Source organism: Melopsittacus undulatus, chromosome 4, assembly GCF_012275295.1.
Source record: "Melopsittacus undulatus isolate bMelUnd1 chromosome 4, bMelUnd1.mat.Z, whole genome shotgun sequence".
Taxonomy (NCBI): Eukaryota; Metazoa; Chordata; class Aves; order Psittaciformes; family Psittaculidae; genus Melopsittacus; species Melopsittacus undulatus.
Window position 1 is genome coordinate 28084315 of NC_047530.1, and position 15279 is coordinate 28099593.

A 15279-nucleotide genomic window follows, 5' to 3' on the forward strand; every position below is an offset into this window, starting at 1 on the left:
AGTAAAGAGGATTAACAAGAGTTGTTTGGTAAATAAGCAACTGACATCGGGGGGAAAGGGACCTGCAGTATAGAATCCTATTTCTGCAGCTCATGGTTTGTTAGTGTTTATGTGGGGAGTAACATAGTTGCATAAAAGGGAAAAATAAATCCCTGGCTCCCTGTATAAATTAAGATACTAGAGCCATCTCTGAAAACTCTAAGGGGAAAGCAAAACTGACCCTCCTGTTCTCCATGCCAGCTGATGCCCCAGCTATGCAACATGGCAAGAGGTGTTACTGATGGTTTTCCAGCATGTGGAAAACCTGTACTTAATATTTCCAGAACATCCACACAGTCTGAGATGACTCATGAACAGTCCATTGTGCCTAAGGATGTGACTCCTTGGCTCTGATGGAATTTAGGTAGGATGTATTCCTCTGCTCTCAGATGTACCACAGGGTTTGCTGACAGAGTCCTCTTGCTAAGTCAGCAGAGAAACCAGGCTGATGGTAGCAAAGTTTTACATGTATAGCTTTTACTCACCATTGTTTGTCAAGCCACTGTTTCGTATGTGTCCCAGAGCCTGAGAGAACGGTACCATAAATTGAATATCCTTGAATAGGCACTGAGTTTACCTTCAGATAGTAATTAAATGGAAGAAAACATTGTGCTGAAATAACAAGTCGTATTTGAACTGTCTTAAAATTCATTGCTCAGGTATTTTCTAGGGTACTTTGCATTAGTGCATGATTTATGGACACTGTATACTGCAAGGTCTAGTTTCCATAGCAGGAACAAAGTTTCGGAAGTTGGTTTTGCTTAACAAACTGAGGTAGATGCTTGCAAGGGGAAAACACTGAGGCTTTCTTAAGGAGGGCAGTAAGTGGGAGTGGGGCTGTGGTGAGCGTGTCCCACAGTGCTCAAAAGGAAGAAGAAGGTATGTGGGGGCAGATCTTTGCATCTTTAGCGCAATTTGTTGACATCAAACCAGTTCAGCTCTGCAAAAGGGGTCGACCCCTAAGAAGTGCCATTTAAAAGGGCATACAGTCTTCATCAGGAAGACCTAAGAATGTCACTGAAGGCAGTTGAAAGACAAACTTCAAAATAGTGAAAAAGCATCTCCCAGTGGGCTTAGTGGACACAGTGGATTTGCAGGAGCAAAGAGCAGAACAAGAAAGCCAGTAATGTATAGGAAAGCCCCAGAAGTTCCTGTGTGCCCCACACTGCGCCAGGCAGGCTCTGCCCAAACTCATTCTGATCTTCCCCAAGGTTACAAGAAGCTAAACCCAACTGTGGAGCAGCTAAGCACCAGTCAGTTCCCTATCCATCACATGCATTCAGCCACCTTCAAGATGACTGGGACTGTTCAGTGCACCTCTCAGCCCTGTGTCCATGACCCATTGCTCCCCAGTCTCTGTCCTTTCTTCTTTTCTGCAGAGGTTTATTTCCTTCATTACCCCCACATTGCCCTGAATTTGATCACACAGAAGGTACCCCTTCCCGCTGGACCTTTCAGCATGCTTCTGGCCATCAGCCCTGGGTTGGCCCTGCCCTTGGCTCTTCTAGTTCATGGCTTCTACCAATTTTGACTTTGATGCTTGGCTCTGACCAAAAGTGCTGTGTGCAGAGACCCAAGGGAAAAGCAGAGCTCAGGGAACAGCAGGAGCTGCACTCAGACATGCTTCCTTCTGTCAGTCGGAGGTAATGAGGTATCTGCCCATGGCAGTGTTATTTCCCACTGTAATCTGTGTGCATAGTTTCGCACCTTTGTATAATTAGTCAGAACAAGGTGTGCAAACAAGATCTCAGCTTTTCCATGCCCTCAGATAAAGGAAGGCTCAGGGAAGCTTGTCCTCACGAGCTGGTTTCATGGGTCCCCACTGCTGTGAAGGGAGATCAAATCACACACCACTGCCTTGCTGTGCTGTTTGCTGCCATGCAGCCACACTGTCTGGGGAGTGAAAGGGTGCAAACAGGGTGCCTCTTTGCAGTGCTTTGATGCTCCTCTAGTGCACATGGATTACTTGCAGCCACACTCCAGCCCATTGCAGCTGTGCTGCCACCACTTGTGAGGCTGCATGGTCAGATTTCTGCTCCTTCTGTCCTTCCTTTTGTGCACCCCCCATACTTACTGCTAAATATTTATCATGCTTTGGGGTTGCTAAGCAGCACACAGCTCCCTGCTCAGGAGAGCCTTACCAGGAAGGCGAGACATACAGTAGGTCTACATGGGCAGAGGTTTGGATAGGAGAAGGGGTGGTCCTGCTCTGCCACATGCTTAGCTCACTCTGACTCTGGTGTCCCCTCTGTCAGCAGGCATGTGGCCACTCCCTACAGTGTGGCTGGGCTGGAGAATCACAGAATCCCAAGGGTTGGAAGGGACCTCGAAAGATCATCTAGTCCAACCCCCCTGCAAGAGAAGGGTAACCTAGAGTACATCACACAGGAACTTGTCCAGGTGGGCCTTGAATATCTCCAATGTAGGAGACTCCACAACCCCCCTGGGCAACCTGTTCCAGTGCTCTGTCACTCTTGCAGTAACGAAGTTCTTCCTGATGTTCACATGGAACCTCCAATGCTCCAGTTTACACCCATTGCCCCTTGTCCTGTCACTGGGTATCACTGAAAAAAGCCTAGCTCCATCATCCTGACACCCACCCTTTACATATTCGTAAACACTGATGAGGTCACCCCTCAGTCTCCTCCAAGCTAAAGAGACCCAGCTCCCTCAGCCTCTCCTCATAAGGGAGGTGTTACACTCCCTTAATCATCTTTGTGGCTCTGTGCTGGACTCTTTCAAGCAATTCCCTGTCCTTCTTGAACTGAGGGGCCCAGAACTGGATGCAATATTCCAGACGCGGCCTCATCAAGGCAGAGTAGAGGGGGAGGAGAACCTCTCTTGCTCTACTAACCACACCCTTTCTAATGCACCCTAGGATGCCATTTGCCTTCTTGGCCACAAGGGCACATTGCTGGCTCATGGTCATCCTCCTATCCACCAGGACCCCCAGGTCCCTTTCCCCTTCACTACTTTCCAGCAGGTCAACCCCCAACCTGTACTGGTACATGGGGTTGTTCTTCCCCAGATGCAAGACTCTACACTTGCCCTTGTTGAATTTCATCAAGTTTCTCCTCGCCCAACTCTCCAGCCTGTCCAGGTCTCGCTGAATGGCAACACAGCCTTCTGGTGTGTCAGCCACTCCTCCCAGTTTAGTGTCATCAGCGAACTTGCTGAGGGTACACTCAGTTCCCTCATCCAGGTCATTGATGAAAATATTAAACAGCACTGGTCCCAGCACCGACCCCTGAGGGACTCCACTAGTCACAGACCTCCAGCTAGATTCTGTGCCATTGACCACAATTCTCTGCCTTCTTCCTTTCAACCAGTTCTTGATCCACCTCACTACCTGATCACCAAGCCCACATTTCCTTAGCTTATCTATGAGGATGCTGTGGGAGACAGTATCAAATGCCTTACTGAAATCAAGAAAAAACACATCTACCGCTCTGCCATCATCCCTCCACCTAGTTACTTCCTCATAGAAGGCTATAAGGTTGGTCAAACATGACTTCCCCCTCATAAAAACATGTTGGCTGTTCTTAATGACCCCTTCATCCTTGATATGCGTAGAGATGGAGTCAAGAATAAGTTGTTCTATCACCTCACCAGGGATGGAGGTAAGGCTGACCGGTCTATAATTACCCGGGTCCTCTTTCTTGCCCTTCTTATAGACTGGTGTGACATTTGCCATCCTCCAATCCTCAGGCATCTCTCCCGTTTCCCACAGTTTACCAAAGATGACTGAGAGTGGCCTAGCAATGACCTCCGTCAGCTCCCTCAGCACCTGTGGGTGTATTCCATCCGGATCCATCAATTTATAGATGTCCAGTTTGCATAGCTGATCCCTAACCCAATCCTCATCTACCAAAGTGAACTCCTCCTTTGTCCTGACTCCTTCTGGGGCTATAGGAATCTGGGGCACCCGTGGAAAGTCTGCAGGAGTAAAGACAGAGGCAAAGAAGGCATTCAGCACCTTTGATGCTCTGATTTGTCTGTCTTGGAGAGTTGTTGGCTAAATGTCCATGTCAACGTTTGTGGAGATGGGCATCATGACATCCATTCCTTAAGCTAGTGCCAGGTAATGGAGTGAAGCACTAACAGGGTCTGATGTGTAGGGTGTGATCCTAGCTGTGTGCAGGGCAATTGTGGGAAAACAGGGTCATTCCTTATTCTGGCCTTTAAAAAGAGGCTATTCAAGGAGGCAGAGAAATGGTGCCACCTTTGGTGTCTGCTTCTAGAGACAGTAGCATGAAACCGTTTGAAAGATGTTAACGCACCCAAGCAGGGGGAACTGCAGGCTAACCTGGTTCTTCCCTTCAGTTGCTCTTGAGTTCTGGGAAGCAAGCTGAACTGAAGTCCCTCCTCAGAAATTGTGCAGTTGCAATTGTCTAAAGCCAATTGCTCCCAAAATCGCTCCCAAAATCACTCCCATAAAGACAATTGGTCTCTAAAGCCAAACAGTCCTAAACTGCACAAAACCAAGTCTTTGTGTAGACATCAAGGTGTCTGACTTGCTGAGTGCTCTGCCTCTGTATGGATTTGTCCCATTTGCACGTCTAGAGCATGGGAAATCTGTGACCACCCTATGCTGTTCACTTAGCTAGGTTTGCATTTATCTTGCAAAGAGCAGGGTCTGGCTCTGCAGACTCTTCTTTGTGAGTGAGGTCAGAAGCTTGGAAATTAGTGGTCTTACTGTAGGAGGTGGCAGAGACAGATTGCCTCAAACACAGAGTGAGCTAGATTGTTGCAAAGATCAGCTCATTTTACAAGTTTTTATTTTCTTCTCAGCTCTTTACATTTGTTTGTATTGCAGACACTTCTGTTAAAGACGTTTCTTTGCCAGAAAATTGCAGAAATGTTGGTTCATCTACGCAGAAGTTAATTATAACTATGTAAATAATTTTGTGAAATTCTGTTTAAATGATTCTGTGAAACAGCAATAGCCTTGTTCTGCAGGGATCGTCTGTCATTCAGTTTATTGCGATGTTTGCGAGGGAAGAAACAGCAAGGTAGTTACCTACATTCAGCAAAAAATCTGCGCACAAAGTAGCACAGATCAACTTTGTGTTTGGGGGATGGAAAAGTCCATTGCCTAAAATGGCAATATCTACAGTCACTTGGCTGGTGAGAGACATACTGTCCTTCTGAGACAGCAAGAGAGCAATGACGAGCAGTGCTTGCTCATCTTGTCTCCCTGCCTCTTATTATTCCAACCCCACATTTTCCAGCACTACTGCTCACACTAATCTTGAGCACAGGACATCAACAGCCAGCCAATTTATAGGCATGGTATTCCTGCACCTTTTCCTACCTCTACTTTTCCATACAATGTTAATATATTTTTTGCAAAGATAACTGCTAGTTAGGAACCCAGGTAAATAGTTTATATATGTCTTACTGGCCTCACTGTAGCTGAGCAGAAGCAGGTAGGTAGTTATCATGTCTTGTTCAATGTGTATGTTCAGATGTGTTGTCTGTATAAAAAAAGCAAGGTATTGATCAGGATTGGTACAGCTGGGCACTTGAAAGCCACGTTTCTCCAGATGTCTTAATACATGTTTGTCAAGCACTTTGAAGGTAAAAAGCACTGAGTAGTGATAGGTGTTGTTCAGCCTGTTTCAGAAGGACTGGAGAATTATAAAGGACTAAGAGAAAGGTCTCTGTTTGGGATTCCACTGGTAGTTTTGTATTTCTAAGTGGCACATATGCAGAGTGTTTGATGCCTTCATGCCAACACCTGTGAGAATGTGCATGTCTCACTTTTGTGTGTGCCACATGTGTGCAGAAATGAAAGCTCAGACTTGCATATTCATTCAACTCATGGCACAAAAGCCCAGGGGTTGTGCAGAGTCCACCTTGGGGGCAGCCTTAAATTGTTGTTCAGCATTACACAAGCTCCATGACTTTGATTTAGTCAGATGCATAATGCCACTACTGCAGTAGTACATCCAGTCTGCTCTTGTCTGGAGGATGGACATGGAACTGTTGGAACAAGTCCAGAGGAGGGCTACGAGGATGATCAGGGGACTGGAGCACCTCCCGTAGGAAGACAGGCTGAGAAAGTTGGGGCTGTTCAGCCTGGAGAAGAGAAGGCTGCGGGGAGACCTCATAGCAGCCTTCCAGTATCTGAAGGGGGCCTACAGGGATGCTGGGGAGGGACTCTTCATTAGGGACTGTAGTGATAGGACAAGGGGTAACAGGTTGAAACTTAAACAGGGGATGTTTACATTGGATATAAGGAAGAAATTCTTTACTGTTAGGGTGGTGAGGTACTGTAATGGGTTGCCCAGGGAGATGTGAATGCTCCATCCCTGGCAGTGTTCAAGGCCAGGTTGGATGAAGCCTTGGGTGATATGGCCTAGTGTGAGGTGTCCCTGCCCATGGCAGGGAGGCTGGAACTGTATGATCTTGAGGTCCTTTCCAACCCTAACTAATCTATGATTCTATGTTCACAGAAGGGCTCCAGGACATGGTATTTTCTTTCTACTTCTGATCTGCACAAAATGGCAGGGGGGGGAAAGTAGGAGAGTATACTGCTATCATTATCAGCAGTTACCCATTCCTTGCCACCATCCAGACCCAGTTGCCATAGCAGAGCAACACACCCTGTGTCCAGCTATGACCACAGGTATTTCCTTGTTCACTGAGAATCAATCCCAGGGAAACTGAGGCTGTACCTGAAGTTCAGTGAACAGATTTCTCCTGTTACACTGGTTGTTTAAGTTCCCTGAAGCAGTTGGCATTCCATCTTTGATATTTCAGTATGGCAGCCAAGACGTCTGAATAACATGGAACTGGAACAAGGCACTTGGGTTACCCTGTCTGTCCCCCAGTATTGTGGGCACTGTGGCATTTGATCCTTTCCATAAACATATCAGTGTCCTTCTTGAAGCTGTATAGTTTTCCCTCTCATTTTTCCCTCTTCCAGCAGTCTCAGTTCAAACCGTTATTCTTCTGAGAGTAAAAGAAACTTTTCTGCATCTCCAGCCTAAATTTACCTCTGGGTTCATCCTATTTCTTCCTTTCAAATTCCCTTGCTGGAGTTCCCCAAGATCAATCCCATCCCCTCTTTCTTTTCATTGTACTGGGTTTTTCAAGCTTGCTTATTGCTTTCTACAAGAAATTAGGACAGAAATTTGACCTGTGTACTCTTTGTAAATTATAGATGTGCTAGGACAGATCATACCTAATGCAGTAGAGTTACATATAATCCCAGTTATCTGGGCGCTACACATACATTGAGAAACCCAGACTGTTTTTGCTTTGCTCAGCATGAGCTGAGCTCTGTGAACATACCTTAGCTGCAACTAACTGCCCCAACTTTCTCAGTTTAGCTGCATACCACTGCTCTGTGGCAGGACAGGCCTTTGAGGAGCAGGAGTGTGCCCAGCTCACCCCCAAAGGGCACTGCCAGTGCACGGACATGGCCACCCTCCAGTCATGTTTTGGCTTTGCTCAAAACAGGGTGCCTTCAGTCCATGCATGTAATGTCTTTTTTTTCCCATTTAGAGGCTTTTTTCCAGGGTGGAAGGCTGGTAACATGATCTCATTTTTTACATTAGGCCCATTCATTTTTTTTTTGTCATAAAACCATATTGACAGTGTGTTCCACGCTGAGAGCTCCCGACAGATAATGGCAGCTGTAATATCCCTTCAGTCAATAAAACCTTTTAAAGCTTAATATAGGGAATGCAAAGAATGGGTTGTAATGTGAGGGGTCACTAAAAGTACTTTTATCAATTATGACAGTTAATAGACCAGTGTCCTAATAATAAAGCTACTTCTCCTTAAGGTTGTTTTTGTGTAGGAGCATAATTCTGAAGTCAGGTTAATTGAAGACTTAATAGGAAATGTGATTGCATCACCTTAGTCTCTCAGGATGTGTTTTCCTCTGTAACATAAGAACAAATCCTCCTGAAATCCAGCAAAGTCTGTGGAATTGCTCTGACTTTCCACTGCTGACAATAAATGAAGACTAAACCCCACTTCTTAAATTTCTCATGTGGCTCAGCAATCTACTGTAATTACTTGCAATCTGAACAGGCCAGATCCTCCCTTTAGATAGATACACAGTCAAAGGGGGAAGTTAGAATGTGACTCTCTTTCCATGAAACTGAAAAGTCTCCCAGAGAAATGTCCTTCTTTAACATGAGTCCCATATGTCTGGGCCATAGCACCAGACTGTCCAGCCCAGGTTAGTAATTAGGCAAGGCTTGTTGTGAGCAGCTACATGAAATCTGTGTCGCAAAAGGCAATTGTTGTTAGTGCACTGAGCCCCTGTAGCAGGGGTCCTGTTCACAAACCAGTCTTAGAAAGTAAGTTTGCTTCTCCCACCAGATGCTGTCACAGGAACTGATTCACCTCCAATGGCTGGTGGCCAGCATGAATCAAACAGATGTTTGATGAACCTCCCCAGTACTGAGATGCAAACAGCCTCCATTCACATTCTCTATGTTCTTATAAACATTCAGGTTATTTGGAGAGATAGTCTAGTTACTGAATAACATTACAGAATTCATTCTTCCATTCCTTCACCGTATCTGCTAAATAAGGATGTTTTTGAAGTGTGACTGTAGCCCACATATCATCTCTTCTGGGCTTCCAGCAGTGAAGTCTAGCCAAGAGCTCTAAACATAGCTCCCACAGGTACTGCTAGCATCAAAGCTTAGGAGATGAAGCTGAGTGAAAATAGACTTACAGATACTTACCGTGTTTCTTGGGCAACTTTTGTAACCCAGGAAGATGCTGTTGCAGATGGATCTCTACTGGTATATGGCTAGCTTGGCTATTTCTGCTGTGTGCTGGAGGCACATCAAGACAGACCAATCCTATGAAGCTAATCAGCATGTTGCATGAAACCCACGTTTATAGAAAATAAACATGTCCAGTGAAGACAGGCTGAGAGAGCTGAGGCTGTTCAGCCTGGAGAAGAGAAGGCTCCAGGAGACCTTATACTAGCCTTTTGCTACCCAAAGGGTAGTACCCAGAGGAGCCTACAAGAAAGCTGTAGAGAGACTTTTTACGAGTGCACATAGAGATAGGCTAAGGGGTAATGGCTTTAAACTGGAAGAAGGTAGATTTAGATTAGTTGTAAGGAAAAAATGCTTCACAAAAATGTTGTGGCTGCCCCATCCCTGGAAATGTGCAAGGCCAGGTTGGATGGGGCTTTGAGCAACCTGGTTTAGTGGAAAGTATCCCTGCCTGTGGCACTGGAGATGGAACTAGATAATCTTTAAGGTCCCTTCCAACCCAAACTATTCTATGATTCTATGAAAATTACTAATTTTTATGTGTTAATAGGTGATGAAATAGTCACTGATAACGGAGAATAGCTTTGAAGTCATTGCACATACAAACAATACATCTTCAGCTCTCTGATTTTCTGATTTGTCTCTTCCCTTCTGCCACTTTGTCCGAGGGATCAGCAGGCACACACGTGACCTAGCCCATGCCACCACTGATGCGGGGCGGGGGGGCAGGCAAGCTGCAGTGATGCTCGATGGTCTTATTCTCTTCAAAGCTTCAATAAGCCTATAATTAGCAAGGCATAATAAAGTCCTGTTTAAATGAAAAGTCTGGTCATCTTCTGTTTGAATATATAGAGAGATTTGAAATATAGAGAGATTTTCTTGTGTGTGCAAGTGAAACATGAGGGGAAACCCTCCCCCAGTACTTTATCACACAGCTACCTTACAGACAGGTCTACACCAATCTTACACCAGTAGCCAAAGCTGTCAGGGAGCATTTTGTGGAATATGTAGAGTTTTGTTACTAGACATGATGAAGGGTCAAAACCTGTGTTTCCTCTTGGAAGTTTTCTAAAGACAGAACATACAAATTATATTTGAATGTGCATGGTTATGTTCACCTTTACACAGGACTCTGCAGAGAACCGGTACAAGCCAATATGAATTTATTTCATATATAAGATTTATAATGCGATCAGAACCTCATTTGAAATTTAAGTTTGACATGTGAAATATGCTATTAAATGGTAGTTTAATGCTTTCTTGATTTTAGGACTCATGCAAATTAATGCATGCATGGTGGAGAGGTCATTATGGACTCTGACGCATGATTTCAGGCGTGTACTAAGCTGTACAGAGTTGCATGTTCCTTTCGTTCGCAGATGTTTGGCACGAAGAGCGCACCAGTTTGTTTGATAAACATCAAAGCACAATGTGTAGCAAATCATACTGTAAAGCAATGCAAAGCACTTGTTAGCAAACAAGTTTCACCTGCCACCAAGTAAGTATGTCAGATATGAATAGTTCCCTACTCATTCTTTCACTAATTTGAAGCATCCCTTTTACAAGTGAGGAGCAACCCTGGAATGGAAATGCATAAATACATGGCTATAGCACTTCATCTGAAAGGGCGCTTGGAATATTGCACGTAGGAAGATCATGCATAATCTAACTCATCAGGCAGAAAATGAGATAAAAGCTTTCCCCTTGGTGTGTAAGATGAAAACTTGCATGTTTGGATATCAACAATCAATGAAATTTGAGGTAAAAAAGAGTTAGTGACACACAGTGCTAGTGGTACAAAAAAGAGCTACTGCCCTAATGCAGAAGGGCAGTTGAAAAATCACAGCAGGCCAAAATGACTTTGTATTTTTAAATATATAGGTCAATTTTAATCACTGTGACAGGTGCATACAAGTCTCCCAAGCCATGCTTCCAAAGCCTGTTATGCCCCTGGTGTAGTAGTACCAGCAGTCTCTGCCAGTGTCTGCAGATAGGTCTCACCATCTTATAGAACAGAATCATAGAATAGTTAGGGTTGGAAAGGACCTTAAGATCATCTAGTTCCAACCCCCCTGCCATGGGCAGGGACACCTCACACTAGACCATATCACCCAAGGCTTCATCCAACCTGGTCTTGAACACTGCCAGGGATGGAGCATTCACTACCTCCCTGGGCAACCCATTCCAGTACCTCACTACCCTCACAGTAAAGAATTTCTTCCTTATATCCAATCTAAACCTCTGCTGTTTAAGTTTCAACCTGTTACCCCTTGTCCTATCACTACAGTCCCTAATGAAGAGTCCCTCCCCAACATCCCTGTAGGCCCCCTTGAGATACTGGAAGGCTGCTATGAGGTCTCCACGCAGCCTTCTCTTCTCCAGGCTGAACAGCCCCAACTTTCTCAGCCTGTCTTCATACGGGAGATGCTCCAGTCCCATGATCATCCTCGTGGCCCTCCTCTGGACTTGTTCCAATAGTTCCATGTCCTTTTTATGTTGAGGGCACCAGAACTGAACACAATACTCCAAGAGAGGTCTCACAAGAGCAGGGTAGAGGGGCAGGATCACCTCCTTTGACCTGCTGGTCACGCTTCTTTTGATGCAGCCCAGGATAAAGTTGGCTTTCTTGGGTGTAAGCACACACTGAAGCCGGCTCATGTTCATTTTCTCATTGACCAACACCCCCAAGTCCTTCTCTGCAGGGCTGCCCTGAATTTCCTTTTTGCCCAACCTGTAGCTGTGCCTGGGAGAGTGTACAAACTGCCTATGTCTGTGGTGGGAGACCAGCCTGGAGAAGGGAAAGAGCAAATGGCAAGTCTTGGGGAAGAGAAGCTGAAACAAAAAAGGGGGAGGAAAGGAAAACAAGATTTTCAGGAGAAAATAAAGTTGATCTTGGAATCAGTTCTAGAAAAAAGGAAAAACATAGATAAAAATGAGAGGAGACATTTTTAACATGAAGAAAGAAGAAGAAACCTAGACAGGGAAAGAAAACTGAACTGAAAAGAATAAGATAAGTATTGCCATCAGATTCTCCATTCCTCTTGTCAGGGTTATGGCAGAGTGGATGGTTGCTTTACAATGTCACAAAAGACAGGCACAGGACCTTGTGACAGATACAGGCTGGCACAGCATGTTAATGGCTGAAAAATGGTTCAACAAACCCTTAGTCTCAACAATTCTTAGTCCCCCTTCCTTTCATCTCCATTCTCTAACAGCTGGAGTCATGGCTAATATTAACAAACCTTAACTCTTACAAGATGGAAAGACACATACATATCACAATCAGAAGTGTTTCATTCGAGATAACAAGCAAAGCAAATTTATCTTCCTTTAATTCTCCATAAATCTTTCATTAATACTTTGCTGAAATTTAATGTCATTAACCATTTTTTATTAATTGTTGTTTTGTTAAATGATGTCAAGAATAATAGCACGGACTGATTGTTGTATTACATTTGTCTGTAATTTTTGCTCTCAGAAGTTCCTTAAACTCAAGGCACTAATGTCTGCAATACTGTAGGGAAAGCACAAAGCTTTTTCCTCCTCCTATGTTTAAAGCTTAAGCTTTAAATAAGGGTCTTTTGAGAAGTTGTGGGGAAACACCTACATGATGTAACATGGTCTTTTAGGAAAATTATGCTCAGGTCTCCCTTGTCAGTGTCATGTTAAAATCACAAATAAGATTATTTTCCTCCATGATGTGCAGATGCATGTTAGTTTTGTGTACTTGCTGGCCATTCCCTGAACTGTCTCACAGTTAGCATCAGTGGCCACCAAACAAAATTAAAAAGGTGGTTGTTACTGGGGGGGCTGGTAAATTACAGCAGGTGCCATGTTTCAGTCACTAACTTGGACACCTAGAACATGGACATATGTATCCGGGCTAGCAAACTAGCCTTTCTTCACAGACAATACAGAGAAACACAAATGCCTTGGGAGCAAAGCACCTGACTTATTTTGGGTATCCGCTTTAGGCTGTTCTGAACTGTGTTTTAAAAATACTTGTTTCTCTCCATTGACTGTAAAAGTAATCTGGGATGGTCACCACAGTTTTACATATCTACACTGGTCAGATGAGTGCTCTTCTAGCGATCAAACACAATGATTTTATGATGACTGGTAAGTGAGTTGGGTCCTCAGTGAACATAACTGGTCATCATCTCAGTTTGAATGATCTGGCTCTTTGAGGAGAAAGGCCCAGGACTGCCCAAAGGCAGAGCCTGACCTAGCACCCCAGTGTCTACCCCAGAGATGAAGGTGGTGGTGGAAGGCTCTCCTTCCAGCAGCATTCATCTCATGCAACATGCACACCTATATCTGTACACAGACTAGCACAGGGTGACCAGCTACCCACCATAAGGCTTTAGGACCAAACATCTCACTTTCCAGGTAGGCACTGAGGCTTGACAAACTTGAACTGCTGGTTTGGCCTTTGTTCAGAAAGGGAAAAATAGACAGGAAAAGTTCAGTATTATGATATGTCCTTGCTTTCAATCTGTATTGACAAAGAAGATGTTTATCTCTGTCCTTTCTTCTCCCCACAACCTTGCCTATACATCACTGAACCTGGGATCACCGAAGGAAACCAATGAGAAAAGAAGAGAACGGAACCAGTCAGGCTGAATATGCAATGACCTCATCTCAAAACAACAAAACAGTTGATAACAATGCTGTTGTATAATCCCCAAAACCCCACCGAGGCACAGGAGGTGGTAAACTTTCAAAGCACACACTCGGAGTATGCAAGGTGGGTGAAATAAGGCAACGAATGGAGTTCTGTGGCCAAGGTCTTCACTTCAGAAATAGTGCACGCATCAGTGATTCAGAAGCAGGCTGCTCTACAGGCGTGTTGCTTCTCCAAAGGGAGGATAAACTTGCCCATCCAGGCTGCCTGGAGAAAAGACCTCACAAAGGCATAAGCATTGCATGCTGCATCTCGTGAAAGCTACGTCACAATGCTTCATGCTTCTTCTTCTCTTCCCCCCACTTTTCAGTGTGAATTGAGTGTCCAAAAAAAGCTGCTGAGATAGGGTCTTTTGAAGAGAACATGGTCTGCCAGTGTGACAGCAGGTTATTATAAATGGGTCTGAGGGCCAAGGGTGTGCGGTGTCACCTACATGTTTCTCCAGCCTGTGCAATTTTGTACGCTTATAATTCATCCTTATCATTCTTATTATTTCATTATTAAAAAGGGAACAAAGGTTACTGTAAAGACATTGAGCAACCAAAAATTGCATGAACTTGTGACTTACCCCAGGAAATTGATCTGCAGTGTGATGACTATGCAGTTTCCATGGCTGAAGACTTTGCAGGCAAAAGAAATCAAAATGTAAGATTTTAGCAGTTAGCATTGCTATGGAAAGAGAGATATTATTAAATGGTGCTTTGAACGTTATTGCTTCATAATCATCCTCTATTTTTGCATCACATTTTTTATCTTTAAAAAAGTTTTCCTTTGTGAAGTTCTACATATTTCTCTGTGTTTGCATCATGCTGATTCCCCAGGGAAACACCTACAGGAAAGTTGTTTACATCTTGACATGAGCATTTGGGCAGGATTGTGTTGAAAGGACTAGCAGTGCTTTCAAGTCTTCTTCATCCACTGATTAGTGTTGTTTCCTGAAAGTATTGAGTCTCCTGAACTGACCCACTGAGGACATTGTAGTTCTGCCTTGGAGGACCACTTTTGAGGGTCTGATAAGCTGGTTGTGCCCATGTTAACTCAGTCTCTGAGTCCCCTGTGCAGAGACTGCCAGTCGTGCCAAATTCAGTGTAATAGCTTCGTGTTCTACTTTCCATGATGTGGATTGCAGACTACTTAAAGCAAAACTGAATCCACCCAAGTTCATTTCACATAAGATCTCAGGTTAGACTCAGTAAATAACCCTTAAGATAAAGGCAGTGAGACTAGCCGAGATGCTTGTCTTTCCACACCTCCTGAAAACTTTCCTTTTTGTCACACCTCCATGTCTATGTCTCCATTTACCTCTGTGCTGAAAGTAGTGATGCAGTGAAAGACAGATTTCCACTCTGGCTTCTTGTCTGGACATTAAGCTTCAATACTACTCAGTCTCCATGTCTGTGAGTAACTCCCAGGGGCCGAACCAGTCTCACTGCAGGATGTGGCTGTGCCCTGGCCATCACATCCCTCAGTACTGCAACACACCGATACTTTCAGTTTTATATAAGGATGTGCCTGAACTGCAGAAACCAGACTTCAATTTTTAATGCATTCCTGTCTGTGGTTGGTCTGTAGGGTTGGTTTGGGATGTAGGGCTTGGCCTGATGGTAGAGAAAGACGATGTTCTGCAGACCTTCCCCAGTATAGCTCCAGGATGTTCAAATCAGCAGTTTCAGCTCAGGCCCATCTGTAGTTTTCTATTACCTATTGAACAATAGGGTGTATGTAAATATAAGTATCTTTTCAATGATAAAATGAAATGCTGCTATATACTGCTGTTGAGGAATTTATGGAGTTATTAAGTTA

The 15279-nt window shown here is 44.3% G+C and overlaps 1 protein-coding gene across 1 annotated transcript in view; it reads left to right on the top strand.

Annotated features, from left to right (window-relative positions):
- Positions 1-13808, top strand: part of PRIMA1 (proline rich membrane anchor 1) — a 45114-nt gene extending 31306 nt beyond the window's left edge. Inside the window, exon 4 of the mRNA XM_034062410.1 lies at positions 13374-13808. Coding sequence (XP_033918301.1) covers positions 13374-13473 — 100 coding nt within the window. The 3' untranslated portion in view covers positions 13474-13808. The remainder of the gene's footprint in view (positions 1-13373) is intronic.
- The last annotated feature ends 1471 nt before the right edge of the window (positions 13809-15279 follow it).